Raw genomic sequence first — 25,824 nt, 5'->3', positions numbered from 1 at the left:
CACTATGTTTTATGTTTTTAGAGTTTTCCTCATAGCCTTGGGAATGCAGCTCTACCATTTTTTAAACAACTCCTAGACCAGCAAAATGAGGGCTTCTCCAATGCAGGCATTTGTGGAGAAAATCACTGTACCAAAATGAAGAAGTGTCAGGGTGAAGGGGAAAAGAAGAGAGGGAGGGGATGCAGGAGGATGAAGAAAAGGGATATTGAGAAGCAGGTGGTCCAGGCTGTTCTGATTGCTGGGGGGAATCTCTATATGTGCCTCATCAACAGTATGTTATCCTGGAGCAAGCACAGGTCCCAGAGCCAGGAAGCCAGCCCTAGAGTTTTCAATCTGCCATTCAATCCTTATGTGTCCTTCAACTCATGACTTGAACTCTTCCAATCTTAGTCCTCATATTGTAAATGGAGATAATCATAGTAATACTTGTCCTCTCAAATTCAAAACTATTTGTGAGAACCATGTAAAAATGTTTTCATAAACTATGATGTGCATTTGAAGTGTTAGTTACTCATCTCTCTGCAACTGCTCAGGATGGAAGCCCAGTTGACGTAGGGCCTTTCTCAGAGATGACTTCACCTCCTTATTCCTGAGGCTGTAGATCAAGGGGTTCAGCATGGGGGTAACCAGGTTATTCAGGATCTGGACAGTTGCATCCATCCAAGGACTTGGGGTTGGCCTTAGGTAGATGAGGACCACTGGCATGTAGAAGAGCAGGATGGCAGTGAGGTGGGCACTGCAGGTGGAGAAGGCACGTTGCTGGCCCTCTGCAGAGCGGATCTGCAGGATGGAGTAGGCAATGCGACTGTAGGAGGTGAGGATGAGAAGGAAACAGCTGAGGGGCATGAGGCCCACACTGATGAACCCCACCATCTCCAGGGCAGAGGTGTCGGCACAAGCCAACTTCAGCATCACTGGGATATCACAGAAGTAATAGTCCACCTCATTGGGGCCACAGTAGGGCAATTGGAAGGTGAGAGCAGTTAGAAAGGTGGCCTGAATGCAGCCAAAAAAAGAGGTCCCTATGGCCAGGAGGGCACACGCTCTGTGACTCATGATTATTGAATAGCGTAGAGGGTAACAGATGGCAACAAAGCGGTCATAGGCCATCACTGTGTACAGGAAACACTCTGTACAACCCAGGAAATGGTAGAAGAAGAGCTGGGACACACAGCCTGCGTAGGAGATGGCTCGGCTGTTCCCTGAGAGGTAGAAGAGCATCTTGGGGGAACTCACAGAAGGAAAAAATATGTCACACATAGACAGTTCACACAGGAAGAAGTACATGGGAGTGTGAAGCCGAGTGGAGGAGACAATTGCCAGGAGGATGAGCAGGTTCCCTATAAGGGTAAAGATGTAGAATGACAAAAAGAGGACAAAGAGCATGGTCTCCAGATCCTCTGTGTGTGGGATGCCCAGCAGAATAAACATGGTCACCACTGAGGCATTCCTCATAACTGTGAGAAAGTCAGACCTCAAAAAAGGACCCAAGGCCTCAAAAGTCTGAACACCAAAATCCAATTATTAAGCTTTTTGTTGATGAGCACTTTGGCTCTGTTTTCAACAAGCAGCAACTTGCCTTCTTATGAATAGCAAACTTTATATAAAAATATCAAATAATAAGAAAAAGCTATTTTAGAGCCAGTCTATCCAGCTCCTAGACAGCATGTTTTATAGAGGCTAATGGTTGTCTATGGCAGGATCAGAAGTTTTGAGATGTATTCAAAGCATTCTCAAGTTAAGTCAGAAACATTTTTAGAGTTGTTTGATTCATGGATTTACTCTCCTTAGGCATATGTGTATTTTGAAATCTCCCAATATCTTTGAGAAGCAGACTCCCACTATGTATTACCCTCTGAAAAATATCAAGAAAAAAATTGCGTTAGAAATCAGAACACTTAATTTGAATCCCGGCTTTGCCACTTTTTAGCTATAGTAGTACGAACAATAAATATAATATTTCCCATGGACATAGTTTTATCATACACAAAATGAAAATTATAATTATTGTAATAACAACATCAACAACAGAGATACCCTGGTTATTATAGTAAAGTTATGAAATTTCTGTGAAAGTGTCTGGCAATAACATAAATCCTAACTTAAAGTGTTCCTCTAACTGCCCTCAAACTGTCACTCCTCTGAATCATCCATTTTCTTGGAAAAAATAGTTAGACCCATAAGAAGGAGAAAGAAAAGAAAATAGTATGAAGGAAAAGATAAGCCAAAACGGGAAAAATGCTTATAGCCTAAGGGAAGGGAAATAAGACTTGTCAGCAGCCCCTCAAAAATATTATGATTGTCTTTTCCTCTCTTGGGGTGTGGGGCATTTCCGATGTAAACACTTTGTCCATATGAGGGCGGTTTAAACACTTTGAAAGTGCTAGAGCTTCCTACCTGGGATAAGGTGAGCATAATCTTGCCTTCAGACAAGAGAAGGATTGTTACACACACTCTTATTTCTGTGACTCTTAAAAATAGATGCTGAGAAAAGTTTCTGAATGCTTCTCAGGAACATAAGGAATGTTGGAATCATTATGTGATAATTCAAAATATAGTCTTCCATGTGATCCAGATTAATAGAATTTGCTATGTTTATTTTGTTTTTAAGGCGTAACCAGCACAAATGCATTCTGTTCTAATGGTTTAGTGCTGCTATATATAAAAGGCATGAACAGGAATTTTCAAAACATTATGTTTTCACTTGATTTAAACAAAGAAAGAGTTCCAAACATGAAAATGAACTAAATAGAAAATGATCTAAGCCCTCTACATAGAAAAAAAAAAAGATGAGTATGTTTGTGAATTTAAAAATTAGCCCTCAAATAAATTATTAAAAATTTTCATATTTATCATTATCCTCTTGAAACAGTAAACCTAGAATTAAATTTAACTCCTATAACATACAAACTTAACACAAAAAAGCATTACTAAAAGAAAATCATGCAAAATATCTTTTTTTTTTTAAATCCTAAACATTGGATTCACTCACTCATTTATTTATTTATTTATTTATTTATTTATTTATTTTCTTGTCTTTTTATCTTTTCTAGGGCTGCTCCCAAGGCATGTGGAGGTTGCCAGGCTAGGGGTCAGGATGGAGCTTTGGCCGCTGGCCTACGCCAGAGCCACAGCAACACAGGATCCGAGCCATGTCTGCAGCCTACACCACAACTCATGGCAACGCCAGATCCTTGACCAACTGAGCAGGGCCAGGGATTGAACCCTCAACCCCATGATTCCTAGTGAGATTCGTTAACCACTGAGCCACGATGGGAACTCCCAAAATATCTCAAATAATTAAGTTTGATGGTTGCAGATTAAAAAATAAATCAGGAGGCGCTGCTCTGGTTCTTCTGGTCCTTTTAATCTTTTCTAAATTGACTTAAGGTGACTCTGAAATATTAAGCAAAAGAAATAATAGCAACAAGTAAGGCATCAAATTCATGTTACTTTGATAAAAAGAGAAATGCAGTAACCCGCAGAGCAGAAAGTCAACAGCGCTAACAAAGAACATTAAATGATTCAACAACAAGGTATGGTGCCTGGAAGACACAGGGATTCTTCCTCTCCTTACTCATTCAATACTACTGAAAATTTACTACTTTCCAAGGACTTGGCTCAACACTTTAAAAATATGAATCATTGTGTTCATTAAATCTATAGGAAGAAACTATTATTGCTATTCCCATCTATAGATCGGAAACCTGAAGCTTAGAGAGATTAAGCAAATTGCCCAAGGTTACAAAGCTAGCATGTGACGCAGCCAAGATTCAGACCTGTTTCATTCCATAGCTTCATTCCATACCCATAATCATTAGGAAAATCTACCTCTGTTTTCTATGTGCCTGATCCACTGCTGAGTAGTAACACCCTTCTGGATGGGTTCACATCACTGTTTTGTACTAAGGTGGGAAAAATCTTCTTACTTCTTCCTGATCAGTTGCAAACTTGACTTTAGAGCACACCTACTTAATGTCTAATTCAGTTTCAGAGAGGAGACAACAGGCTCCTCCCATCCCTTTGATACTCTATCTTACTGTCAACTCCAATATATTAGCTTTCCAGTCAGAGCGGTATTCAACACAGGGATTCCAATCATAAACTGTGGCAAGTGCCACTGGAAAACATGACTAAAGCAAATGACCAAGCCAAAATGAGCCGCTCACAGCCCATCCTAGAATTGGGCAAAAGTGAAAACAGCAAAGGAAAAAAAAGGAGGGGTATCCTGGGGGAGAAATGCTGCTGACAGCCTGCTTCTTTTTACTACATCTAGCCTTAGCTGAGTAGTGTCTCTGAGCAATGCAGATTTTTGTGAACTCTGGATCATCCTTGGTCAGCCAAGTCAGAGGTCTTTGGTCCTTTCATATGATCAGACACTATGATTCTCTAACACTGTTTGATTTTTAAGTCAATTTCAGGAAAAAACGAAGCTCTAAGGACCAGAAAGTTCCTTGTCTGTGGTGCCCAAGTGTGTGTATGGAGAGGTAGAGGCAAATGGTGAGACTCAGGCAGCAGTTTGAATACTCACACGGTCCACAGGAGAATACAGTTACATTTCCCAATGTTGTAACAAGACCTCAGGTTTGACTGTTTCTGAGCAGAGCACAGAGTGCTCCAACCAAAGGAGTTTACATTCTCCTACTTATATAAAGAATTGAGTCTCATAGGGTTTGTGCAGTGAAGGCTTACACTTCCTGGATTGCTTCCTTGGAAGTGTATTCAGATCCCCTTAAGCCCTATTTGAGATTCAGTGATAGCTCTGAGGGAGCAATTAGTTCATCAACCTTTTTCATCATCCAGCTATGAAATAACAGTAGGGGGATCATCAGAAAGGGATGCTGTAAGGTGGAAAATGTCTGTGTTCCTCCAGGATTATTTGGATGATAGAATGAGCTTCAATTCTAACTGTAGATCACCTGCAATGCTATTCTTTTTTTTCTTTCTTTTTTTTTTTTTTTGGTTGCCTATACACCTTCAAACCTTTGCTGCTACATTTGAAATTTCTGTACACCCTTGTGATGACATAATTATCTCTAATAAACATCGCTATTCCAGTATAAACCTAATAAGTTCCTTATTATTTACTATGCATCTACTGTTATTATGTGTCCTTCATTTCAAAACTCCTAAAAGAAGTGTTCTTAGGTAGGTAGCCAGTATAAATAATGGAGTTGGCTGTAAACCTTCTCAAAAGAAACATGATTGACTAAATACCTAGTATTTAGTTAACAATTACATCGTAAGCATGCTAAGTGCTATGCTAATTCTTAAAATGTATTATTACATTTAATCTCCAGAGAAACCTTATAAAGTTAGGGGATGTTATTCGACAAAGCAGATTAAATAACTTGAAGATACCAACTAGAAACTGATTGAGCTGAGATTGTAATTTTAAAGCCAGTACTTTTACATTCTATGTTATGATGAATTCCAGCGACTTTTGTTTGTTTGTTTTGCACCCAGAGAGAAACAGATATAATGTGATTTTCAAATGATTGCAGGGCTGGTAGATATAATTTATATGCACTGTTCCATGTGGTAATTCAGGAATCATGGGTGGATCTTGTAGAAAGACAGATTTATTTTCAATGTAGAAATAAAGTTTATTAGAGAATGTTAAGCCTATAAAATAAGCAATGCTTATGATGTAGTTATCTTCTTGTCTGGAAATACCCAAGAAAGTGTAAAAAGAATCATCTGTCATGTATGCCCTTAAGGATATTCCCAATGTGAGTGAACTAATTTTGAAATTGTTTGATTTTATCTATACTGTAAAACTTTTCAATGTTACCTAACACAGTAAACGTGGAACTTTAATGATGATGATTCTGCTAACCCCTTTGCAAAAGAAATTATGAATATACCACAGTGCCTACAAAAGTAGCTATGGTAATAACAAGACTGTTGTGAAAACATTTTAAAAGAGAAGGAACACGAGTTATGGAGGGATTCCTGATGATAGTCTGACAGTGTTTCACAAGAAGAGAGTGGCCTGTTGGGATGTCTTTGTGGATAGACCATCTTCATAATACCAGCTAACAGTTATTGTGCACTGTGCTGGGTGCCCTACATGTTAATATTTTCTCTTTGAATTCTCACTAGAAACTTATTAAGCAGGCAGAATTACTCTCCCCATTTCTAGTAGAAAATTTAGTCTCAAAGTGTTCAGGCAACTTAAACTAGGCAATAGAATTTTAATGGATCCAGAATTATATGCCTCCTCCCTTTGAGTCATAATGAAAAATAAGTTTATAATTTTCATTTTCAAATGCTGGTCCATAACTAATATTACTTTACATTTGTGGTTGCTCTGGTTTTTCAGTGCACTTTTATGCTTTTTACATTAATTCTCTCAAGAACTATGTAAAGTGGCTTTTTTATTAACTCCATTTCACAAATCAAGACATTAGAACTCAGCAATTGTGACTTTCCTAAAGCTGGACAGCAGAGGAGCCCAGGCACTCCCAGGCTTCATTCTCTTCCCACTACATCATCACTGCTTCCCAATACGACCCCATACAGAAAGCAGCTGCCTCTGTATGAGAGGAGAATTATAAATAGATTCACTTTAGAGTTTCAGGAGATTCTTATGTATACCCTGTTGTCTTTAGCATTTTTATCATGTATCTCCTGACAAGATTATGGTCTTAAATTATAATGAGAGAAAGAGAGAAAAGGAGAGGGAGAGGAGAGGAGGGAGAGAGACAGAAAAAGAGAAATACTTGTTCAGCTTAAGTCCTCTTTCATAAGGGTTGAGTTTCAGAAAGTTCAATAGATATTTCTCAAGGGAGCTGTCTTGTTTCAGTTTGCTTATAGGAAATTTTGCGTTTTACTTAGACTATTCTTGTTTTAATTAGAGAAAACTGCCTGCCTGGTTTAATTCCTTTCCTCTCTACCTCAGAAATTCAAGTAAATCACTGGCATATTCTAGCAACAACTGGTTTTCAACTAACCATTCAGCAGAACTTTCTTTGTTTTGTCTTTTTTAGGGCCGCACCCACAGCATATGGAGGTTCCCAAGCTAGGGGTCCAGAGATGAAGCCTCTGGCCTATGCCACAGCCACAGCAACTCCGGATCTGAGCCGCATTCTGTGGCCCCGCTTTTTTCTGCACACACCTCAGGACTGCTTTGGCAATTCTGGGTCTTTCGTGGTTTCATGTAAATTTTTGGATTGTTTGTTCTAGTTTTGTGAAAAATATCATGGGTAATTTGATAGGGATTGCATTGAATCTGTAGATTGCTTTGGGTAGTATATCCATTTTTGCATTATTAATTTTTCCAACCCAGGAGCATGGAGTAGCTTTCCATTTCTTTGCATCCTCTTTAATTTCCTTGATTAATGTTTTATAGTTCTCAGCATATAAGTCTTCCAACTCCTTGGTCAGGTTTATTCCCAGGTATGTTATTTTTTGGGGTACAATTTTAAAAGGTATTGTATTTTTGTATTCCTTTTCTAATATTTCATTGTTAGTATGCAGAAATACAACTGATTTCTTTTTTTTATTGTTATTTCCCCAATACATTTTTCTTCCTAGCATACATCATAGTGACCCAGTTACACATCCATGTACACATTCTTTTTTCTCACATTCTCATGTTCCGTCATAAGTGAATAGACATACTTCTCAGTGCTCAGTAGGATCTCATTGCTAATCGACTCGAAAAGCAATAGTTTGCATCCATTAACATCAAGTTCCCAATCCATCTCGCTCCCTCCCCCTCCCCTCCGGGCAACCACAGGTCTATTCTCCATAATCCATGATTTTCTTTTCCATGGAAAGCTTCGTTTTTGCTATATATTAGATTCCAGATATAAGTGATATCATATGGTATTTGTCTTTCTCTTTCTGGCTTACTTCACTCAGTTTGAGAGTCTCTAGTTCCATCCATGTTGCTGCAAATGGCATTATTTTGTTCTTTTTATGGCTGATTAGAATTGCATTGTGTATATATATATATGTACCACATCTTCCTAATCCAATCATCTGTCGATGGACATTTGGGTTGTTTCCATGTCTTGGCTATTGTGAATAGTGCTGCAATGAACATGCAGGTGCATGTGTCTTTTTCAAGGAAAGTATTGTCCGGATGTATGCCCAAGAGTGGGGTTGCTGGGTCACATGGCAGTTCTATGTATAGTATTCTAAGGTATCTCCATACTGTTCTCCATAGTGGTTGTACCAGCTTACATTCCCACCAACATTACAGGAGGGGTCCCTTTTCTCCACACCCCCACCAGCATTTGTTATTTGTGGACTTATTAATGGTGGCCATTCTGGCTGGTGTGAGGTGGTATCTCATGGTAGTTTTGATTTGTATTTCTCTAATAATCTGGGATGTTGAACATTTCTTCATGTGCTTGTTGGCCATCTGTATATCTTCCTTGAAGAATTGTTTATTCAAGTCTTTTGCTCATTTTTCCTTTGGGTTGTTGGCTTTTTTGCTGTTGAGTGGTATAAATTGTTTGTATATTCTAGAGATTAAGCCCTTGTCAGTTGCATCATTTGAAACTATTTTCTTCCATTCTGTAAGTTGTTTTTTTGGTTTTTTTATGGTTTCCTTTGCTGTGAAAAGCTTGTCCATTGGATAAGGTCCCATTGGTTTATTTTTACCTTTATTTCCGTTACTTTGGGAGACTGACCTGAGAAAATATTTGTAAGGTTGATCTCAGAGAATGTTTTACCTATGTTCTCTTCCAGGAGTTTGATGGTGTCTTGTTTTATTTTTAAGTCTATAAGCCATTTTGAGTTTATTTTTGTGCATAGTGTGAGGGTGTGTTCTCATTTCACTGATGTGCATGCAGCTGTCCAGGTTTCCCAGCAATACTTGCTGAAAAGATTGTCTTTTTCCCATTTTATGTTCTTGTCTCCTTTATCAAAGATTAATTGACCATAGGTGTCTGGGTTTATTTCTGGGTTCTCTCTTCTGTTCCATTGGTCTGTCTGTCTGTTTTGGTACCAGTACCACACTGTCTCGATAACTGTGGCTTTGTAATATTGCCTGATGTATGGGAGAGTTATGCCTCCTGCTTGGTTTTTGTTCCTCAGGATTGCTTTGGCAATTCTGGGTCTTTTGTGGTTCCATATAAATTTTTGGATTGTTTGTTCTAATTCTGTGAAAAAATGTCATGGGTCATTTGATAGGGATTGCCTTGAATCTGTAGATCGCTTTGGGTAGTATGGCCATTTTTACAATATTAATTTTTCCAACCCAGAAGCATGGAATATCTTTCCATTTCTTTACATCTTCTTTAATTTCTTTGATTAATGTTTTATAGTTCTCAGCATCTAAGTCTTTCACCTCCTTGGTCAGGTGTATACCCAGGTATTTGATTTTTTGGGGTGCAATTTTAAAGGGTATTGTATTTTTGCATTCCTTTTCTAATATTTCATTGTTAATATACAGAAACGTGGCTGATTTCTGAATGTTAATCTTATATCCTGCTGCTTTGCTGAATTTGTTGATCAGTTCAAGTAGTTTTGGGGTTGAGTCCTTAGGGTTTTCTATATATGGTATCATGTCATCTGCATACAGTGACAGTTTTACCTCTTCCCTTCCTATTTGGATGCCTTTTATTTCTTTTGTTTGTCTGATTGCTGTGGCTAGGACTTCCAATACTATGTTGAGTAACAGTGGCAAGAGTGGGCATCTTTGTCTTATTCCCAATTTTAGTGGGAAGGCTTTCAGCTTTTCTCCATTGAGTATTCTATTTGCTCTGTGTTTGTCATAAATGGCTTTGATTACGTTAAGGAATGTTCCCTTTATACCCACTTTGGTGAGAGATTTGATCATGAATGGATGTTGTACTTTGTCAAATGCTTTTTCTGCATCTGTTGAGATGATAATGTGGTTTTTTACTTTTCTTTTGTTAATGTGGTGTATGATGTTGATTGGTTTGTGTGTGTTGAACCATCCTTGTGAACCTGGGATGAATCCCACCTGGTCGTGGTGTACAGTCTTTTTTATATGTTGTTGGATTTGGGTGGCTAAAATTTGTTGAGAATTTTTGTGTCCATATTTATCAAAGATATTGGCCTATAGTTTTCTTTTTTGGTGGTATCTTTGTCTGGTTTTGGTATTAGGGTGATGATGGCATCACAGAATGTCTTTGGGAGTGTTCCTTCTTCTTCAACCTTTTGGAAAAGTTTAAGGAGGATGGGTATAAGTTCCTCTTTGAATGTTTGGTAGAATTTGCATGTGAGGCCATCTAGTCCTGGACTTTTATTTGTAGGTAATGTTTTTATAACATATTCAGTTTCATTTCTGGTGATCAGTCTGCTCAGTTGATCTATTTCTTCTTGATTCGGTTTTGGTAGGCTGTAAGTCTCTAGAAAGTTGTCCATTTCTTCTAGGTTATCAAGTTTGTTGGCATATAATTGTTGGTAGTATTCTTTCATGGTTTTATGTATTTCTATAGTATCCATTGTGACTTCTCCTTTTTCATTTCTTATTTTGTTTATTTGGTTTTTTTCTCTCTTTTTGGTGGGTCTAGCCAGAGGTTTGTCAACTTTGTCTACCCCTTCAGACAACCAGCTCTTGGTTTTATTGATTTTTTTTCTATTGTTTCTTGAATCTCTATTTTATTGATTTTCTCTTTGATCTTTATGATTTCCTTCCTTCTGCTGACTTTAGGTTTTTCTTGTTTTTCTAATTCATTTAGGTCATGGTTTAAGTTGTCAGTATTCTTCTTTTTTGAGGAAGGCCTGTATTGCTATGAATTTCCCTCTGAGCACTGCTTTTGCAGCATCCCAGAGATTTGGAGTGGTTGTGTCTTCATTATAATTTGTCTCGAGGTATTTTTTAATTTCCTTCTTGATTTCCTCATTGAACAATTGGGTTTTTAGTAGCATGTTGTTTAGTCTCCAGGTAGTAAGTTTTTTCTCATTTCTTTCCCTGTGGTTTATTTCTAGTTTCATGCCATTGTGGTCAGAGAAGATACCTGACATAATTTCTACACCCTTAAATTTGTTAAGGTTAGCTTTGTGCCCCAGTATGTGATCGATGCTTGAGAATGGTCCATGTGCACTTGAGAAGAATGTATATTCTGATTTTTTTGGATGTAATGTCCTGAAAATGTCAATTACTTCTAATTTTTCTATTGTTTCCTTTAGGATATCTGTTGCTTTATTGTTCTTCTGTCTAGAGGATTTGTTCATTGATGTGAGTGGGGAATTAAAGTCTCCTACTATAATTGTATTCCCATCAATGTCTCCCTTTATGTCTGTCAGTATTTGCTGCAGGTATCTAGGTGCTCTTATATTAGGGATATATATGTATTGATGATTGTAATATCCTCTTCTTGAATGGATCCTTTATCTGTTAAATAGTGTCCTTCTTTGTCTTTCTTGATAGCCTTCATTTTAAAGTCTATTTTGTCTGATACTTTTCTGTCTTGTCCATTGGCATGAAATATCTTTTCCCATCCCCTCACTTTCAATCTGTATGTGTCCTTTTCCTTAAGGTGAGTTTCTTGTAGGCAGCAGATTGAAGGTTTTTGCTTTTTTATCTGGTCTGCCACTCCGTGTCTTTTGATTGGAGCATTCAGTCCATTGACATTTAAGGTAATTATTGATAGATGTGTATTTATTGCCATTTTAAACCTTGTTTTCCAGTTGACTCTATGTTTCTCTTCTTTTCTTTTTTTGGTTGGATGGTTTCCATTTATTTTATGCTTGAGTACTTTTCAGTTTTTGTGAATATAATGTTTGGTTTTGATTTGTGGTTACCCTGTTTTTTAAGTATGTTAACCCCTTCCTATATCTGCTTACTTTAGCCTGATAATCATATAGGCTCAAACACATCATTAAAATAAAAAAAGAATCTATTTTTTTTTTACTTCCCTTGCCCATATTGTATGATTTTGATGTCTTTTTTTGTTTTTTCTTTTTTTAACATCTTCATGTTTGGATCTATATGCTGGCTTATTTAAGTGACTGCTTTCCAATTGTGGTTTCCTCCATCCTAGTTTTTCTTTCCTTTTTTTTCTCTTTAGAGAAGCACTTTCAGTATTTCTTTTAGAATGGGTTTTGTATTGCTGTACTCTTTCAGCTTTTGTTTGTTGGATAAATTCTTTATTTCCCCTTCTATTTTAAATGATATTCTTGCTGGATAGAGTGTTCTAGGTTGCATATTTTTTCCTTTCAGCATTTTAAATATATCTTGCCACTCCCTTCTGGCCTGTAGTGTTTCTGTAGAGAAATCAGCTGATAGCATTATTGGGGTTCCCTTATAATTAATGCTTTGCTTTTCTCTTTCTGCCTTTAGAATCCTCTCTTTATCTTTAACTTTTGCCATTTTTATTATAAAATGTCTTGGTTTGGGTCTGTTTGGGTTCAACTTGCTTGGGGCCCTCTGTGCTTCCTGTATCTTGATATAAGTACCCTTTAGATTTGGAAAGTTTTCAGCCATAATTTCTTCAAATATATTTTCAATCCCCTTTTGTTTTTTTTTTTCTCCTTCTGGAATTCCTATTATGCATAGATTGTCCTGCTTTATATTATCTATAGATCTCTTATATTGCTTTCATGTTTTCTTTTAATTTGGTTTTCTGTCTGCTGTCCTGTTTGGGTGATTTCCATTATTCTATCTTCCGCATCACTAATTCATTCATCTGCATTACTCATTCTGGTCTCTATTGCCTCTAACTCAGTTTGCATCTTTGCAAATACATTTTCTAATTTTTCTATATTCTTCCTTCTATTTTCTAGTTCCTTTGTAAAGGAATCTGCATCACTTTTTATCTCCACTCTTAATTCATTGATATTCAGCCTTAATTCCTTCAGTATTTTCACTGTCTCCCTTTTGAACTCAATGTCTATCAGATTGCAGAGGTCTGTTTCATTGTTTGCTACTTCAGGTGAATTCTCCTGTTGCTTTAACTAGGGATGGTTTCTGAGCTTCTTCATTTGCTTATGCTTTTCTTTTTCTGTGAGTTTAGGGAAGCCAAACTGTAGTCTTGGGGGGGCTACTTCTATGCAAGAGCACCCCTTTGCATTTTGTGGGGAGATTACTATTTATTTTTGGTGTGGGCATTTGAATATTTGCTGTATCTTTCTTTGGTGTGAGCAGGCTGTTATCCCCAGGGTTCTGAGTGTGTTTCTGGGGAGAAGGAGACAGTGGGTAGGGCTAGTAGTCAGTGCCTGGTTCCTGGGCTCTTAACAGCAGCAAAGACCTGCGGGAAGGTACCACTGGCTACTTCTAGTTGCAGGGCCCTGGGAAGTGGTAATGAGCCTTATGCAGATTGACAAGGTGCCCAGAGCATCTGGCAGTAGCAGCAGCAGGGTGTGTGAATTCCCAGAGAAATAAGAGCAATAGCAGGTAATGTGAGATTGCAGTGCCGTTCTCTGAGGTGATTGGAGCCGCAAGTGGTGCCTGTTCAGGGACCCCTAGTGGTAGTGGGCCATGTCCATCTCTGGAGTCAGTGATAACTGGTGATTTGCCCCTGCCACCTGAAGATCATGACAGCAGCACCCAGTCTCACTTAACCCACACAGGAGGTGCTACACAGTCTGCTCCTAGTTGCAGGATCCTGGGAAGTGTCCAAGATCAAGCGTGTGGGCACTGCCCAGAGCATTTGGCAGTGACAGCCACTGGGCTGGTGTGCCTCCAGGGGTTCAAGAGCAACAGTGGGTGGTGTTCGGTCATGATGCCCTCCTCTGTGGTGCCCTTGAGGTAATGGGGGCTGCAGGTGGTGCCTGTTCATGGACCCCTAGTGGTGGCAGGCCATGCCCACCTCTGGAGTCAGTGATAACTGTGGTGATTTGCCCCTGCCACCTGTAGACCATGAAAGAAATACCTTGTCCCGCTTAGCCCCCACAGAAGGTGCTGTACCAGCTGCTCCTATTTGTAGGTTCCTGGGAAGGGACAGTGATCAAGCATCTGGGCACTGCAGCAGCTGGGTGGGTGTGCTCCCAGGAGAGCAAGAGCAACGACAGGTGGTGTTCTGTCACAATGTCCTCCTCTGTGGTGCTCTTTGAGGTGGTTGGGGATGCAAGTGGTTCTCGTTCAGGGATTCCCTGTGGCAGTGGGCCATGCCTACCTCTGGAGTCAGTTTTAACTGCAGTGGTTTGCCCCTGCTACCTGCAGACCATGCAGGAAGCACCCCGTCCCACTTAACCCATGCAGGAGGTGCTGCACCAACTTCTCCTTGTTTTAGGGTCTTGGGAAGGGACAGTGATCAAGCATCTGAGTGCCACCCAGAGCATTTGGCAGTGGCAGCTGCAGGGCGGGTATGTTCCCAGGAGCATGAGAGCAACAACATGTGGTACTTGGTTGCAGTGCCCTCTTTTTTTTTTTTTTGGCCAACCCCTGAGGTGGCTGGGGCTGCAGGTGGGGCCACTCACAGGCCTCCAGTGGTGGCAGGCCACGCCTCCCTCCAGCTTCTGAGAAGACTGTCGCAGACTGTCCCTGCCACCTGTAGATCACGCAAGGGGCACCACATCGCACTTAGCCCTGTGCTGCCACCAACCCACACAAGAGGTGCCCAGCCTCCTGCAGCCTGCACAAGAAGTGACCAGTCTCCCGTAGCCTGAGCAAGTGTCTTCTTGCCACCCATAGCCTGTGCCAGAGTTACTCAACCCTCTGAGAGCCTGCATGTGTGTGTGCAGGGAGATTCCTACGGTGGTCTGCCCTTCCCCCTCTTACCCTCCCCAACAATGGCGCCTTGATTCTCCTGCAGGCCCAGACCTTCTCCCAGGTTCCCTCTGCCGTGGTGTTCCACTCCCCAGGCCATAGTACACCACTCCCCTGCCCATGGCACAAGCCCCTTAGCCTCTCAGGCTATTCCCACACAACCAACCCCGGTCCTCTCCCAAGGACTGACCTCCAGAGCCTAAGTCTCAGCACCCAGTCCCCACCAGAGTGTCTCAGGCTGTGGTGACAGAGCCGGTGGTTCAGATGATCTGTGCAGCTCTCACTCTACTTTTCCCTCCTCGGTCCAGCTGCTCTGCTTTTCTCGGCAACTTTGAGGTCCCTCCATCTTGGCTGATCTCCCCATCAGTTAGGTGGCTTCCCAGGATGTGGGTTCCTTTTCTCCTTCACAGCTCCCTCTCAGGAATGCTAGTCCTGTCCTGATTCCTTTTCTCTCTCTTTTTCTTTTGTTCTACTCAGTTATGTCAAGAGTTTCTTGCCCTCTTTGGAGGCTTAAGTTCTTCTGCCAGCATTCCCTAGATGTTCTGTGTGAGTTGTTTTACATGTGGATGTGTTTTTCTGTGGGAGAAGGTGAGCGAGACATCTTACTTCTCCGCCATCTTGATCTGCCTCCTTTTTGACTAATCTAAGAGATAACTTTTTACAGTAATAATAATAAAGCATTGAATAATTATAATATATGGATGAGAGAAATGAATAACAGCAATGCCACAATGGATGGGATAGAAGAATTAGGAAAACTCTGTTAAAGGTACCTGAACTACATAAAGTGAGATATTTCATATTTGACATATATATAAAATTGATGAGTAGAGATAGAATGAAATCACATAAAATGCTTAATTAAAACCAATGAAAGCAAAATATAAGGGAAATTTTAAAAATATAAAAAAAACCATAAATAGGCCAATTATATCAATGATTACCTTTAAAGATGGTGAAAGTAGCTAAAGACACAGCACCCAAGTATATGTAGTCTACAGGAAATCCTATTTAATTATAAAGACTTAAGTTAAAAGAATAAAGATATATAATATAGATAGGCAGGTAGGTAGATGATAGATAGAGCATGCTAACACTAAGCAAAAGAAAGCTGGAGTAACTATTTTAGACAAAGCATATTTCAGAAAAAGGAAAATGATCAGGGATAAAGTTATTACCTAATGATAAAAGGGTCCAGTATCAAAGAATATATAACCAAATATCCAAGAATATTTAACCCTAAACATGTATGTACCTAACTCAAGAACATCAAAATATGTGAGGTAAAAACTGATAGAACTGAAAGGAAAAGCGATACATGGAGTTAGCTCATTTCATGGGGTTTTTCTTGTTTTTCTTGTCAATCACATACTTCAAGCAGATGGACTGCTTTTAAGGAAGCAATGACTGAGTTGGGAGAGAAAGAGCAAAGCTATTTAATCCCCAGGATGACTATATTGGAATTGGGGGGAAATAAGCAATGGGTTTCACTAAGTCTACAGAGAATAGAGTGTCCTGCACTGGAAGCACTGGGCTCTGTCTGCCTGCAAGAATCCCAAGGCAATGCTATCTGCCTTCCTTCTTGTGGCCAAGTGGGCAGCATCCAGGAAACAACTGTAGAGTGAGGCCAACCGATGAGAAATAGGAGCAGCTTCTCTCCTGGGCTTCCTGCCCAGATCATCAGTTCCTGAAAGTACAGATGGTGCTTTACATTTTCTTAAAACATGAAGCACCAGCCTTGGTAGTCGGCTTTAGTACATGTGCCAAAATATCCTTGTTGATTATGAAGACAGAATTTGTTGTAGATTTAAGGAATTTACAGTTAGTACAACATTTTATAGCATGAGAATTCAAATGAAAAAAAATAAAACCAAGCTACTTTAAAACTAGTTGATTCTGTATTTTAAAGAAGACAAAATTAAGGCTATTCTTTATTTTTTGCTTAGTAAGTTTCTAAGTGTGGAATTTGGGGGTGAGAAAAGGGGAGAAGAACAAATATAATAATAAATATTCTGCATGATAAATGCAAAAGGCCATTATTTTATGGGCAGACTCTCATTCCACAAGTGTTATGGTCCTTAGGAAGCTGTCTCTTCTGTCATTACATCGTTAGAGTCTATCTAGATGGCAAACTTGGATACACCCTATTATATGAAAAGACTAAGCCCTCATTTCTCGAACTTTAATGTTTATTTAATTTTTATTACTCAAATGAATTTATCACATTTGTAGTTGTATAATGATCATAACAATCCAGTTTCACAGGATTTCCATCCCACAACCCAAGCACATCCCCCCACCTCCCAAACTGTCTCCTCTGGAGACCAGAAGTTTTTCAATGTCTGTGAGTCAGCATCTGCTCTGCAAAGAAGTTCAGTCTGTCCTTTTGTAAGATTCCACATGTCAGTGACAGCATTTGATATTGGTGTCTCATTGTATGGCTGACTTCACTTAGCATGATAATTTCTAGGTCCATCCATGTTGCTAAAAGTGCTGGTATTTCATTCATTTTAATGGCTGAGTAATATTCCATTGTGTATATGTACCACATCTTCTTGATCCATTCCTCTGTCAATGGACATTTAGGTTGTTCCCATGTCTTGGCTATTGAAAAGAGTGCTGCAATGAACATCGGAGTACATGTGTCTTTGCGAGTCATGGTTTTCTCTGGATGGATGCCCGGGAATGTGATTGCTGGATCAAATGGTAGTTCTATTTTTAGTTTACTGAGGAATCTCTATACTGTTTTCCACAGTGGTTGCACCAATTTACAATCCCACCAACAGTGTAATAGGGTTCCTTTTTCTCCACACCCTCTCTAGCACTTATTGTTTGTAGACTTTTTGATGGTGGCCATGCTGGTTGGTGTAAGGTGGTACCTCATCGAGGTTTTGATTTGCATTTCTCTAATACTGAGTGATGTTGAACATCTTTTCATATGGCTTTTGGCCATCTGTATGTCTTCTTTGGAGAACTGTTTAGATCTTCTGCCCATTTTTTGATGGGGCTTTTTGTTTTTTTGGTATGGAGCTGCAGAAGATGTTTATAAATTTTGGAGATTTAATCCCTTGTCAATTGATTCATTTGCAAAGATTTTCTCCCATTCTGTGGGTTGTCTTTTTGTTTTGTTTAGGGTCAAACTTTAATGTTTCATGAATCCCCCAGAGACCTTGTTAAGATATAGACTTTATACAGTAGTCCTTAGAATTATCTAAAATTCTGCATTTCTCAAGCTTCCAGGTGATGCCACAACCCTATTCCATAGGTCATACTTAGCTCTAAGTGAACTTAGAAGAAAGTCTTGGGTGGTCAGTTGCCACTGTGCAAATCTGGCAAATCTTCCTCATTTCAGTTCATGTAGCAGCTTAACAAACTCAGCTCTAGGCCATCCTCTACCTTATGTACAGATATGAAGGTCCTGCTCAGAATTCTTGAGTCTTCAAGATAAAAGTGATAACAGAGTTCTAGTTTAATCCCTTAGTTTTATATAGATTGGAATTCTAATCTCCTGAGGGTTAAATAATTTGTGCTTCATCACATAACTATTTAAACATATGGTCAGGGTTCCAATAGTGGTTTTCTGGCCACTGCCCTTTACTTGCCTCATATAAGACAGGAAATCAGCCTACTATAGAAGATATGAGGACAGGACACAGCATGAACAGTGAAGGCGTCAGAAAAGTTGGATGGGAAAAACATGGATAATAAAAGCAATACAGGTTCAATGAGTAAATCTATAAAAGACCATATACAACAAAGTTCAGTATAGAGATAGCTGTTTTAATATTGATATAATGGTATTTTAGGAGACAACACATCAAATAGGGTCATTTTCACTAGGATAGGGTATATAGGACATAAGTCAGAAGCATTGGGAGCTCCTTTCTTCCTTATGGGGTGACTGGTCTAGGTTTAGGTCTCAGGCAAAATTGCCTTTCAAACTTGCTTTTTCCTTTATTATACTAGGTCACATCCTGACTTAGAAGCCTCGTGGGTTCAGGTTAGTACTAAGGATTCCATTATTGCCCTCTTACTGAATTGTGTAATGATTAAGGGAAAACATGTCTTTGTCAGGTAAACCCAACCCAAGTCCCTTAGGCAGTAGGTTGAAAGGCATGGAATATAGGCCAGCAAAGCCCAAGCAGAATCAGTCAAGAGGTCCCCAGTAGTGCCAACTCTCACCATGGGCTTCTTGAGTCCATCTCTTTGTGATCTTAAGGTTATATATATTCAGCCCAATGTTGGCTTTCTACCTCCCCTCCAACTCTTCCTCCTATCTAAAAATAGAAAACTATATATCTTAAAAGCCTAATCCTGAGAAGTATATAAAAACAATCAACAAATAAAATACAGAGAATTCTCTAATCAGGCACTCCCTGAACATCAACCTGCAGCCTTTAGTCTAGAGTCCATGTCACCCATTGTTCATGTTGTCTCTCTAGGAAAACCTATGAGGAACATTATTGCCTATGAATGCTTTGAAGTCCTCCAAGAATGGGAACAGGTTCCAAAGGGAACCCAGAATAGAGAGGCAAGGTGGGGTGGATATCCACTACTTTTAGGACAAGAAGTAAAATACAAAAATACATCACAGCACGAGAGAGGGCAGAGGAAAAGGCGGTAGCATAGAAGAGGCACTTGTTTTTCTGGATGGTATCTTCAGAGGGCAAAGACGGAAGGATCCACGGGTGATTTTAGGAAAGCGATTGCATTTTTCACAAGCAAGTGCCTGACAGAGCCTGTTAGGAGGAGAAAATAAGAATTAAGGCTGAGGGACAGCAAGGACAGGCCATGCTCTTCTCCCAGTCTCCTCCAAACCCCAGATCATCTCTCCTGAACCCTGCTTATCTTTCTTTAATACCCCTGACTTTTCTTTCCCTACTTCCCAGATTCCCTTTCATCTTTTCCATCTCCAGAAATATTCAGTAGCAGTGAGATAATAAACATCCAAGGAGTAAAGGCTCCAAGTCCCATCCTAGAGTATACATAATACTGAAACAATGAGAATAAATGCCACCTCATGTCCTTCCCAGTTCACATGTCCCATTCCCTCCTTACCTCCTCCAGCCCCCCAATTTCAGGTGGCACCCTCATCCAAGGAAGGAACTACCCTAGAGACCAGGAAAGGTCTGAACCAGGATGGTCAGGGGAGGGGATTACAGGGACCCTCCCTTGGCAACCTTCTATCAGGCCTGGGGGCTCAGTACCTGGGACGATGGCTAGCTTCCTCAGGACGGAAGGAGATGGGTTCTTAGGATTGTGTTCCTACCTGCATGGTTGTGAATCCAGGCCACCGCCTTCCTTTCCAGAAGCTCCCACTCACACTTCAAGTCCTGACCATTGGCATGCAGCCAGAGCACCGCCAGGGCTGTGGCCCAGCTTGTTAAATCAGCATTCTGTACAACAGACAGAGACGTCTCTGAAGTCCCCAGGCTGGCAGGAAGCCCCTCCAGGGCATGTAAAAACTCCATTCCTTCTTCACTTATATGTCCCAAAAAGTTACCAAATGTTATTACCTGGTCTTTCTTTACCTCATCTACCAGGCCCTGGACCTTAGGGATAGAAAGATTCTAAGTTTTAAATCTAGTGAAACCACTGGGACAGTGCTTGAAATTCGTAAAACACCCCATTATATATCATCCAGCAGTGATATGAGAAACATGCGTAGTTGCTTTATATTTTCTAAAGTATCTTCATGTATTTTTATTTGAACCCTCACCAAAACAAAATTCCCAAATGAGGAATTATCAATAACTTTATTTTTTAGAGAGAAAACTGATTTGTATAAAAGCGAAGTGATTTGCCCAAAGTCAGCCTTCTAGCAAATGACAGAGCTGGGACTGGAGGCCATGTTGACTTGAGTTAGTCATACTGTTCATATTGTTCAGTAGAAAGTCTCAGCCACAGAACAGGAAAAAAGCCTCTCATGAGTTTTTACCCACAGCTCCTAAATTCAGTTTTTCAAGACAACAGATCAAGGAAAATTCCTCTTTTATATCCTGACTTGGAAAATTTGGAAATAGCTGTCACATCTGCTCTGAGTAGTCTCGTTTCAGACCAAAATTCTCAGTCCCCTTAGTTTGTCCATAAGGGAAATGCACATGTCCAAAGCAGTAGGAAACCCCATGCTTGTTCTCCTAGCCTAGAAACCCTCACAGTGATGTTTAAAATAGATCACCTTAAATGGAGGTAAAAGCACTGGTACTTCTAAAATTCTATGACTACAACCCCCCAATTCTCCACATATAGCTTTTCTGACAACCCTGCTGCCCTCCACCACTTCAAACATGCTGATTCACATTAAGTTTGTCATCATCTAAGCTTTTATAAATGACTGCCCTTAAGTTATTTTGCTTCTGTTCTCCACTTGTGTTTTTGGAGATTTAGAAGCAATTTATTTGGGGATCCTTACTTTCTTGTCTAAAACGCTGTTCTCCCAGTTTTGTTGTATATAAACAGCATCAATCTCCAACTTCATTGAGAATATGGACCTTCAGGGAATTCAGAGGCTGGTGAGTTTAAAATCAGCTTCTGGCGTTGCTGTGGCTATGGCTGTGGCTGGCAGCTATAGCTCCAGTTAGACCCCTAGCCTGGGAACCTCCATATGTCACGGGTACAGCCCTAAAAAGAAAAAGAAAAAGAAAAAAAAAGTTAGCTTCAAGGAAGCTCCTATTGTGGTTCAGCAGTAACAAACCCAACTAGTATCCATGAGGATGCAGGTTCGATCCCTGGCCTCACACAGTGGGTTAAGGATCCAGCATTGCCATGAGCTGTGGTGTAGGTTGCAGACGTGGCTCAGATCCTGCGTTACTGTGGCATAGGCTTTAGCCTGGCAGGGGCAGCTCCAACTTGACCCCTAGCCTGGGAACTTCCACATGCTGTAGGTGTGGCCCTAAAAAAAAAAAAGAAAAAAAGTCAGTTTCAAGTTTGAAAAATTTATTATTCAATATTATGGGTTTTCATCTAGTCTGTACTCAGTCCATAAACTCACCATTAAAAAATTCAAATTCCTTATTGAAGGAATTTTCTTGATTTATTGGCCCAGTTGCCATGTCAAGGAAGAGAATGTTAGTCTGACATGTCTTATTCTCAATGAAACTGAGCTGAAACTTCATAATCCTCATATATTTTCTATTTATAAATTATCCTTTTAATTATGTGTTCTAGAATAATATTTTTCAATATAAATATAATGCTAGATACATATACAAATACCCTAGCAGCCATGTCTTAAAATGTAAAAATAAAGAGGTACAATGATTTTACTAATATGTTGTATTTCACCTAATACATTCAAAATATTATTTTAGCATGTAATCAGTATAAACATAATTATTGATAATAATTATTGTTAGGTCTTTGAAATCAGTTTGTATTTCACAACTATCGCACATCTCAGTTCAGTAAAAAAATTTAATTCCTCATTTGCATTTGTCACATTTCAAGTACTCAATATCTGTATGTGACTAGTAGGTCTTCATTGGATGATACAGTTGTAGAATATCTGAAGTTTATTTAATCATCTTCCACATTTTGAAAATTCAGAATGACACTTGCCCTTCAGGCTTCTGGCATTTGTCTCATTTAATAATCTCTCAATTCAAAGATTTAGTAAATTACCTTGAAATTCTGGAATGTACTTTGTCCTCATCAGCATACTTAAACACATTTGAAATAATAAGGTTGTCCCTATTAATACTTTACCTATCCTGACTTTGGTGAAATTTTGTTTATTTCTGAATCACTCTCTTTAACATAATGAGCAGGAGGAATGTGGGTTCTGAAGACAGATAATCCTAAATTGAAACTAGCTTGGCCGCTGACTAGGTGAGTAACTCAGAGACATTAACATACTTCTCTGGGCTTTAGTTTCTTTCTTTTTTTGTCTTTTTTTTTTTTTGCTATTTCTTGGGCCACTCCTGCGGCACATGGAGGTTCCCAGGCTAGGGGTCCAATCGGAGCTGTAGCCACCGGCCGACGCCAGAGCCACAGCAACGCGGGATCCAAGCCGCGTCTGCAACCTACACCACAGCTCACGGCAACGCCGGATCGTTAACCCACTGAGCAAGGGCAGGGACCGAAGCCGCAACCTCATGGTTCCTAGTTGGATTTGTTAACCACTGCACCACGACGGGAACTCCTGGGCTTTAGTTTCTTCATCTATTAACAGCAACTTGTGTAGGGTTTACCCTATTTAATTGCTGTGTTGAAAAAATAAGATCATGGATGTTAAGTGCATAGCACACAGCCTGGCACAAAGTAATAAATATTAGTAATGATAACTAAGATGATTGTCAGGGAATGTAGTTAAAAGTAGAAGAGGCTTTTTATTTTCCCTTTGTCATTCTTCAACTCTAAACCATCAACTCCTTCTAGCCAGACCATCAATTCCTTGTTCTTTCTGCTCTAACATAGCCAGGAAAATATTCAACCTCTATTTATTAGAAATTAATTTAGTCTATGGCCTCCTGTATTCTCCTTCCTCAGGTGAGTCATGATTCACCCCAATTCTCGTTAGTGACCCCCCAACCCTTCAAAAATATACTCCTTTTTTTCTTCTCTAAATCTCACCTTGATAGTGAATGCATCCCGTATGTCTTGTAACTTCATGCCCAGGACGATGGCCAGACCTTCACACAGATCCCAGGAACCATCTGCCTTTTGGAGGGAAATCAGCTGCACAAGATAATTTTCTCCAAAGACTTTGGGAAGGAAAAAAGAGAGGATAGATAAATTATGGAGCTTCTGGCCCCTTCACATACCTGAGAGAGACAGGTCTGAATTCAGAGGTGGGACGGAGCAAGGGCTCAGCACTGACAAGATCCCACCAAGACCCCCATTTCATTCCTTCCTCCAGGATACACACACTTTCTCTGTAACAAGTAGACCACTGAGGTAATGTTCTGACTTTAGCGAAGCTGCCCCTAAAAATGCAGCCATAAAGGAGAGATATGGGGAACCAAAGACCCCTATGGTGGTACTATTTAAACTCTCATCCAGTCTTGTTTTAAATGTGCCTTAAAACTTTGGGTATATTAAAAAATTCTAGGCAAATAAAGCTTAGATTTTAATTATCAAAACTTTCAAAAGAAGCAGCTATAAAGGAAGCTCTCAACAGTCTACCTCAAAGAGTAGTCTAGCATCCAGTCCTGGTGGCATGAAAATTGCTTAAAGACCACACAATTTTCATAGACAGTACCTCACATCTGGCTATCAGATAAGATGATGTACTTAGAACATCTTAGAAATTAATTGGCAAGAAAAACTGTAACTCAAAAAACAATTTAATGGGAAAAAAAATCTAAGGCTCTGAATTTCAAGTCTTAGTTTGATTGATTCTCTGCTCTGTTAACACTCAAAATGTAGTAGTTCTTTAACTAATGGGCATCTTGGCCTTCTCTTTAAATTGGAGATAAATAGATGAGTGCCTCACACATGAGAGAGAATGTAAAGTCCCTGGAACTGTCTCCTTACAGATATTAGTTGCTAATTAATTCATAAAAACCACCAGCATTATGCTGTAATTTTTCTTTCTACTTCAGAAAGAGGATTCATGAAAGAGAAAGTTCAATGAAGGGTTATCTAAGTTACTGAGATGTTAGGAGAACATAGAAAACCAATGCAAACTGAGAAACTACTCTGGGGATAACACTGAGAAAGTTCTCCTGACAATGGAAGGAGCTGACTCTGAGAAGTGAATTAATTTTCCTAAAACCCCACAGCATTTGGAAGCACAGAGATCTGAATCCACCTTAGACCCTGAAGCCCTCCCTTTAATTAGCCTAATGAGAATAAGTTGAGAGGAGGTGGAAAGGAAGATGTTTAAACAATGAAATAAATGTACAGCACAGACTCTTGCCACAACCACTAGAGACTAGAAAGACTCTGCCTTTAAGCCTATGTTAGTAGAAGCCCCCCCCCCATGGTGACACGTACTTAGACTCCATTTGCCATGTACATGAGAAGTGTAGCTGCTTGGGACATAAGGCAGTGACCAAGGAACACCCTTTGGTTGCAGTCGCCAGACAGCATCAAGAAGATTTATCTGTGAACTCAACCTGTAACAGGATGACCAGTGTAGCAGGTAGCCTGAACACAGCAAGTTCTGTAAGAGAAGGCCCCAGACTGAAGGGATATGAGCTGGGATGGCAAAAGCGGTTTGTTTAACGAGGGCTCAACCCAGACTCCACTGGGTAAGTTTCAGGGTCTATACTGTAGGCTAATCAAGCTGGGCTGATTATGGCAAATGTAGAAACTGGATAAATCTCACCCTCTGATGTTTTTCAAACAGATTACCTCATGGATAGAGAAAGCCACAGGATAGCAGAGCGTTGGAGATTAGTGCTTTAGTCCCCAAAGACCAGAGGATAGAACTGAGGCCCCTCTCACCTGGATGGTGAGTTTCCAAGTTGGTCCTTTTGTTGGAAGAATGAGCCCTTTCCAGCTCAGGAGAGGTCTCTTTGAGAGACAGGCCTTTCTTCTTTTGTCTATGACCAAGAGCGTGGGATCTGTCTAGTCCTATATGTGTGGTAAACAAACACTGGTGAGAAAAAGTCCCTGAATCATGCTCACCTAAAGAGAACAGGATCTTGTTAGTCAGGGACCTACGGGTACCATGACCATTCTGCTGGTGTGACATGCTCGAGTAATGAGTGATCATCGTGGGCTCAGATGCAGGAAGACGGTAGTAGGACGAGGCCTTTGAACGAGCTGAAAAACACCAACACATACATTGAGACAGAGGCACCCTCTGTTCTCTGTTGTAGCCAAAGACCCTGATAATTTGAAACACAAACCCTCATATCCCTGTCAGCTCAGCCACTATCTTTACTGGGCATGTTTTCTTCTTCCATGAGCCTACCTCCTGTTCGCACGCTCACCCTCTGTGTCTTCTGGAACCCTCACTACATGACAGTACATGAGTGATCCTTCCTGCATCTTTAGTTTCATCACAGGAGGTTTCTTCCAATGGCAGTTGCTCAAGGTACCACACCCCCAGTTCCCAGGTTCAAGCCCAGTTGCTGCATCTAGATCATTAGGCCCCTACCCTCACCTGGATTACCTTCTTAATATCCTCACTGTTGTCAACCTGCAACCTCTTTGTCACTTCCCATCATTCACAGAAGTGTCTGAAAGCTAGAGCACAGGCTTCCACTTCATTACAAGGCCTGCAATCGCCTTAAGAGATC

The 25,824-nt window shown here is 40.0% G+C and overlaps 2 protein-coding genes across 9 annotated transcripts in view; both read right to left on the bottom strand.

Annotated features, from left to right (window-relative positions):
* Positions 1-507: 507 nt before the first annotated feature.
* On the bottom strand, positions 508-1,460 carry LOC125112126 (olfactory receptor 149-like). The gene has a single exon (XM_047754368.1). The coding sequence runs from the start codon at positions 1,453-1,455 to the stop codon at positions 508-510; it is 948 nt and encodes a 315-aa protein (XP_047610324.1). The 5' UTR covers positions 1,456-1,460.
* A 16,934-nt stretch (positions 1,461-18,394) lies between these two features.
* Positions 18,395-25,824, bottom strand: part of VWA5A (von Willebrand factor A domain containing 5A) — a 30,415-nt gene continuing 22,985 nt past the window's right edge. For 3 of the 8 annotated variants that reach the window (XM_047752534.1, XM_047752536.1, XM_047752535.1), the window contains 4 exons: positions 25,025-25,345; positions 23,207-23,337; positions 19,905-20,031; positions 18,395-19,374 (listed from right to left, as the gene is read on the bottom strand). In XM_047752534.1, coding sequence (XP_047608490.1) covers positions 19,295-19,374; positions 19,905-20,031; positions 23,207-23,337; positions 25,025-25,345 — 659 coding nt within the window. In that variant the 3' untranslated portion in view covers positions 18,395-19,294. Of the gene's footprint in view, positions 19,375-19,904; positions 20,032-23,206; positions 23,338-25,024; positions 25,346-25,824 lie in introns of those variants that run through there. The other 5 variants (XM_047752537.1, XM_047752538.1, XM_047752539.1 and 2 more) reach the window with 5 other exon arrangements.

Source organism: Phacochoerus africanus, chromosome 11 (assembly GCF_016906955.1).
Source record: "Phacochoerus africanus isolate WHEZ1 chromosome 11, ROS_Pafr_v1, whole genome shotgun sequence".
Classification (NCBI taxonomy): Eukaryota; Metazoa; Chordata; class Mammalia; order Artiodactyla; family Suidae; genus Phacochoerus; species Phacochoerus africanus.
The sequence above is the reverse complement of the archived record's forward strand: the minus strand, read 5'-3'. Positions and strand labels throughout refer to the sequence as shown.

Bases quoted from the DNA above. Each gene is read 5' to 3' on its own strand.
- LOC125112126 (XM_047754368.1), bottom strand. From the start codon at position 1,455: ATGAGGAATGCCTCAGTGGTGACCATGTTTATTCTGCTGGGCATCCCA.